Below are 6596 nucleotides of genomic sequence, written 5' to 3'. Positions count from 1 at the left end.
GGCGGGGCCGGCGGGGCCGAGAGGAGCCGGGCCGGGCCGGGCCGGGCCCCGAACGCCGACAGGGAGGGCGGTCGGGCGCTGCAAGCAGCGGGGACAGCGGCACCGGCGGCCGCGGGCCCAGGTGAGCGGTGTGGGGTGACAGCCCCTCCCTGCAGCATCTCCCCACCTGCCCGAGCATCCCTCCCCCGCGCGCTGTGAGCATGGCCTGAGCCCCAAGGGTCTCCCCGGCTGGAGGAGGGGAAGGGTCCAGGGCAGAATGAGTCCCCACCTCAGCCCAGCCAGCCTCCGCGCCATGCGCGGGTCTTCCACCCAGGCCTTGTCCTTCCCAGGCCCCCTCCTTGCGAGCGGTGACTAGACTGCAGGGAGAGGCAGGCGCGGCCTTGGAAGGGTTAAAGCATCGATTCCCACCCCCAGCTTCGAGCCTTCACTGGGGCCGCAGGACACCTCTTTCCTTCTCCTCCTCGCCTCCTTCTCCCCCATATTCTTCTCCTCCCTTTCTTCTCCATTCAGTCGTGTAATAGCCAGGGCTCTAACGCGGGCTGACACCAAGTGCTAAGTGCCTCCCGATCCCCAAGTATCCTCCACTGAGGAAACAGTTGTGATCACCATTTAACAGGCAGAGAAACTGAGGCAGAGAGGCCAAGTTAAAGATGGGTTAAAGATACAGCGGGAATAAAGCAGGGCTTGAACTCATGTCTGTTTGAATCAAGCACAGGCACTTTGATTGGCTAAGATATGTGACCAGAGGTTGAATAATAATAGCAAGGACCATGTATCAAGGGCTTGCATGTACTAGATACCATGTTCCCTGCATTATTAACTCATTTCATCTACAAACATCCCTAGGAAATGGGCACTGTTATCATTACCATTTTACAGATGAACAAACTGAGGCCTAGAGAGAGGAAGTGACTGGCCAAGGTCACACAGGTGGTAAATAGCCATGTGCCCACTTACAGCTTTCCACGGAAGGAGAGAAGAATAACAGTGGTTTTTGAAGTGTCCACCAAAAGGGACAATCTCCACTACACTGACCAAGACCTGGACCCTGCTTTCCTACAGTTTGGTGGGTTGTCAACTCTCTGAGTCTTTGAGAAGGACATCAATCTCTCCGCAGTTCCCTCCTTTCTTAGTCTTGGAATCGGGGCCCAGAGGGAGGAGGAGACATATCTGATGTCTCCCACCCCCTTAAATTTCATACATGCAACCTGGCAGTGTTCTAGAGCCTAGCTCTTGATCAGACAATATGTCAGCTAGCTGCTGCATAAGGAACCACCCCCAAACCCAGTGTTTTAAAACACTGAGTGTTTATTTAACCATCAAGTCTGAGGTCCGTGACTTAGGCTGGGCTCAGCTGGGCAGTTTTCTGGGCTCAGCTGGGCTTATGCACATCTTGGGTTGTGGGGTTGGAAGCGGTGTTGACTGCTGGCTGCTGTAGCTGGCCTTGGCTTTAGTGACTGGGGCCTTAGACCAGGACTATGCTGACAGTGTTTCCCTCACCCTCACAATCAAGCAAAAACATGCAAAGTCTCTTGAGTTTTAGGCTCAGAATTCGCCAGCACTTCCATTAATTCTGTTGGTCAAAGCTAGTCATGGGGCCAAACCCAGAGTCAGGGTTGCAAGGGGACAGTCTTCCAATTTTCCCATCCCTACAGTAGAAGAACGGTCGAGAGTTATACAGCCAAGGATGCGGTTTTAAGGATGAAGAATTGGGGCTGTTTAATGCAATCATCTGATCACAGTACCTGCATTTGAACTCTGGCTACCCAGTAGCTTTGTGATCTTGGGCCTCAGTTTCCTCCTCTATCAAATAGGCCAAATACTAGCCTATCTTTAGGGAATTAAGTTTGTGGGAATTAAATAAGAGAACGCATATAAAGCCCTGAGGGCAGCACAAGTGCTCAATAAATGTTAATTCTTGTTCTTACTGCATTGTAGAGTGCTACTGATAACAGTGTCATCCTTCTAACAATAATACAGGGACAGTTTGCCCAGCCCCTGCCCTGTGCCAGGTGCTAAGCTGGGTGCTTTACCAGCCCTATGAAGTGGTCAAGGCGACATGACTGTCAGTAGTAATCTGTCCACTTGAAAGACAGGACTTATAGCCAGTCCGCTGTTAGAAGCGGGACCCCTGAGCTCAGGCCCTGTTTCTGGCCTAATGTGTCTCGGCTCCTCCCCAGGCCTCACCTTTCCTGATGGCGCAGGTACCGGGGGAGGTGGACAACATGGAGGGCCTACCGGCCGCTAACAACAACAACCCCGCAGCCCGCTGGGAGAGTCCTGATCGGGGCTGGGAACGGGAGCAGCCAGCAGCTTCCACGGCCGCCGCCTCGCTCTTCGAGTGCTCCCGGATCAAGGCCTTGGCAGGTACCTGGAGGAGGGCTGGGGTGGGAGGGAGAAGGGAGAAGCCTGCTGGGGTGGCGTCTGTGTACCTCCGCGCTCGAGAACCTTGGTGGCCTGGAGGATGGGAAAGAGTGTCATGGACACTTTGCGCGTGAATCTATAGACCAGCACCGTCCAATGGAACATTCCGCAGTGATGGGGAAATGTTCTCTGTCTCTGATGTCCAATATATGAAACACTAACCACTAGTACTTGTGGCTGTAAGCCCTTGAAATGTGGCCGTTCTTTCTTGAGAGACTGAATTTTTAATTGTATTTCTTTTATTTAATTTAAGTTTAAATAGCCATATGTGGCTTGTGGATACTGTATGGGGCAGTGCTGCCTTAGAATCTTAGAAATGTGGAGGGTCAGGAATGTGGGACTTTATAAGCATACTTCCTTAGAAACGCAAGATGCTGACATATTGGATTTTTGGACCTTGGAATGTCACGCCCAGAGATTCTTCACACTTGAGGACTTTAGACATGAGACTGTTAGGACACAGAACTTTATAATCGCAGACCTTAGAAATTTTAATCATCGACCCCTCCACTCCCAGGATCTTAAACCCTTAGAAACCTAAACTCTAATACACGTAGATCCTTGGGGCTTTATAATCCTAAACCTTTAGAAATTCAGAGTAGAAATGCAGATCCTGAGAATTTTGAGGTAGAATAACCGGGCGATCCAGGTTTCGGCCCCAAAACCCACAGTCTGGGGCCAACTAAGATGGCTGCCCTCCCCACTTTGATGTTTTAGAGCAATATAAACAAAGGCGAGAGAACCGTATAGTTACAGAATTTTAGAAACTTAGACCTTTGGAATTGTAGACCCTTGAACTTTAGGACTTCATACTCAGAGGGCTTTAGAATCTCAGAAGCATTTAATCATCAGCATTAAAACTATGAGCAAAGGGGCACCTGGATGGCCCAGTTGGTTAAGCTTCCGACTCTTGATTTCGGTTCAGGTCCTGATCTTGGGGTCATGGGATCAAGCCCCACCTCAGGCTATCTGTGCTCGAGGTGGAGTCTGCTTGGGATTGTCTCTTGTCTCCCTCTGCTCCTCCTGCTATCCCCGCGCCGCTCTGCTCGCACTCTCTCTCAAATAAATAATAAATCTTATGGGACACCTGAGTGGCTCAGTAGGTTAAGCATCTGCCTTCAGCTCGGGTCATGATCCCAGGGTCCTGGGATCTAGTCCCGCATTGGGCTCCCTGCTCAATTCGGGAGTCTGCTTCTCTCTCTGCCTCTGCCTGCTGTTCTTCTCACTTGTGCTTTCTCTCTCTCTGACAAATAAATAAATAAAATCTTAAAAAATAAATAAAATGAAATAAATAAATCTTAAAACAAAACTATGAGCGAAGATCCTGAGAACCTTCAGAGACGTGTAACTTCATAATCATTAGCCCTAAGCTTTTTAAACATCAGACCCTTGGGATCTTCACTATCTCCAGAACGCAGCGTGTTAGAACATAAACTATAGATTGTAGTAATCGTGAAATCTTAAAACCCTAAGGTCAGAATCAGTTCCCTGGAATCTCAAGAATTTTAGTAATTCAACATTTGACAATCATGGGATCTTTGCTACCAAGGTTCTTGGAACTTCATAATTGTAAGATGTTGAACAGTGGTGTCCAACCCAAGAGCCTCTGGGAAGCAGGTGACATGAATGAGAGAGTAGACTGGGGGCTGCAGTCAGCTGAAAAGCAGTGCCCTGGTCACCAGCTCCAGCCTTGGGGAAATGTAGGCCCCATAATTGCTAGCTGTGATGTTTATCCACAATTCCCCAAGTAAAAAAAAAATTGTATGTACCACAAAATATGAACCAATATTAACTCACAGATTGCCATCTTCCTCTGTTTGAGAAACTAGAACGGTATAAAATGTACTTTGGGACACTTAAAATCATACTTTCAGACTCTTCGAGCCTTAAAAACTTGGGACCATGTCAACTTAGAATTCTAGAATTTACGATTTCATCCACAAAATATTTATTCAGTGCCTGCTCTGTGCCTGCCCCATGCTGGACAATACGTGGGGCATAATGACGACTGAGCTAGGCCCTGGGGCTCCCAGGCCACTGGGAAGGTTAGATAATGACGACCCTGAGTGTTCAGGGCCCAGATGGTGAGGCGCAGGCAGAGGGCTGGGACGGGGAAGCTCAGGGACTGCAGAAGCTCAGATGAGGTGCCTGATTCAGTGCAGAGGGTCAGAGTGCTTCCTGGAGGAGGCGGTACCGAAGCTGAGCGCCCAGTGATGAATAATAGAGAACCCTGGGGTGGAAGAGTGGAAGAGGACTCCAGGCAGAGGGAACAGCATTTGCAAGACCTCCAAAAGTTGGGAGTGGCTGGACTGAAGTAGTGAGTAAATGACAATGCGAAAAGAGGCAGTGGGAGTCAGATCCTGAGGGCCTTATAAACCACCATGAACGTGTGAAGGAACTGCGGAGCTATGGTAAGATTTGAAGCAGAGGTGGGATGTGATAACGGGGGATCAAGGACTCTTCGCATCTGAGAACCACTGATTCGCAGAACATCAGTGCCAAATACCACAGACAGGTAAACATCTAGTCCAGAGAAATGTAGGGATCCCCTGTAAGAAAAAAAAAATTCTCTTACACTTCCTGTGTCTACTCAAATTATTATATCTATAATTTTCCTAAATGCAGCAAACCCGCAGCTCTGTTTATACCTCTTATGCCTACAGTTCTTTAAAACTAAAACACGTTATATTGGATTCCAGAACCCAAGTGCAAAACCAGTTAACGTTCAGCTTGGGGCTCTTGGGTGGTCAGTCAGTGAAGCATCTGCCTTCCGCTCAGGTCATGATTCCAGGGTCCTGCTCCCCGCTCAATGGGGAGCCTGCTTCTCTCTCTCCCCTGCCCCTTCACCCCGCTCATGCTCACTCTGTCTCAAATAAATAAATAAAATCTTAAAAAAAAAAAAAAGGCTCAGCTTAACAGTAACTCCAGGATGCTGTTTGTATTGTTTAAATGCTGCTGCTGCTCGAAGCCCTTACATCGTGGGTGCATTTTCTTTTGCATCCCTTTGCTTGCTTCTCCCATGGTTTTTCTCTATTCAAACTCTAAGGCCAAACCTCTGAGCAGAGTCCTGAGTAACATGCTTTTGTATGAACACGTTTGAGAAAATTGTCTGGGGGCACCTGGGTGGCACAGCGGTTGAGCGTCTGCCTTCGGCTCAGGGCGTGATCCCGGCGTTATGGGATCGAGCCCCACATCAGGCTCCTCCGCTGTGAGCCTGCTTCTCCCTCTCCCGCTCCCCCTGCTTGTGTTCCCTCTCTCGCTGGCTGTCTCTATCTCTGTCAAAAAAATAAATAAAATCTTTAAAAAAAAAAAAAAAGAAAATTGTCTGGACCCCATGCTCAAGAGAGTTCCCTTAATTATGCTCCCAGTGTATGGCTTGCTGTCCTCAGCGGTCGATGTGAGGACCCTCTCCTCTTTATCCATTCCCTTATTCTCTTTGTTTTTTAACATTTTAAAATAAGTAATCTCTATGCCCAACGTGGAGCTGAAACTTGAAATCCTGAGATCAAGAGTCTGTTTCTCTACTGACTGAGCTAGGCAGGCGCCCCTATTCACTTATTCTCTTTTATTCCCACATCTCACACCAGTGCCTTTTCCACTATGGGCAACCATTCTAATTGCTTGTTTTTTATTTGTTTATTTATTTTAATTTTTTTAAAGAGAGAGCGAGAGAGCACATGCAATCGCTCTAGAGGGGTTGGGGAAGGGGCAGAGGGAGAGGGAGAGAGAATCCCAAGCCGGCTCCACACTCAACACAGAGACCATCATGGGGCTTGATCTCACCACCCTGAGATGAAGACCTGAGCTGAAATCAAGAGTCCGTCGCTTAATAGACTGGGCCACCCAGGCGCCCCCCCCCATTCTGATAGTGTTAATGCAAATTACTATCTTTGCATGCCGATGATTTTGCAAAATGTGCATTGCTAATTAGCATGCATGCATTCATATATTTTAACTGTTGATTAAAGTATTACATGCACACAAAGGCAGATAAACTGTGAGTGTCCAGCATTTCCACAGGTGAGCACCCACGCTCTGGTAACCAATCCCCACAGAAGAAAACAGAATCGGACCGCCCCAGAGAAGCCCCCCTCCGGCTGCCTCTCTCACTACATCCCAAGAGTAAACACTATCCTAACTTCTTTTTTTTTTTTTTTTTTAAGTTTTTTTTT

At 48.3% G+C, this 6596-nt stretch overlaps 1 protein-coding gene across 1 annotated transcript in view; it reads left to right on the top strand.

Annotated features, from left to right (window-relative positions):
* Window positions 1–6: 6 nt before the first annotated feature.
* The window catches only part of SPTBN4 (spectrin beta, non-erythrocytic 4), a 68710-nt gene continuing 62120 nt past the window's right edge, over window positions 7–6596 (top strand). Inside the window, 2 exon segments of the mRNA XM_034639013.1 lie at window positions 7–121; window positions 2181–2367. Of these exon segments, the coding sequence (XP_034494904.1) occupies window positions 2196–2367 (172 nt within the window). The 5' untranslated portion in view covers window positions 7–121; window positions 2181–2195.

This window comes from Ailuropoda melanoleuca, chromosome 12, assembly GCF_002007445.2.
Source record: "Ailuropoda melanoleuca isolate Jingjing chromosome 12, ASM200744v2, whole genome shotgun sequence".
In the NCBI taxonomy this organism is placed as follows: Eukaryota; Metazoa; Chordata; class Mammalia; order Carnivora; family Ursidae; genus Ailuropoda; species Ailuropoda melanoleuca.
The sequence above is the reverse complement of the archived record's forward strand: the minus strand, read 5'-3'. Positions and strand labels throughout refer to the sequence as shown.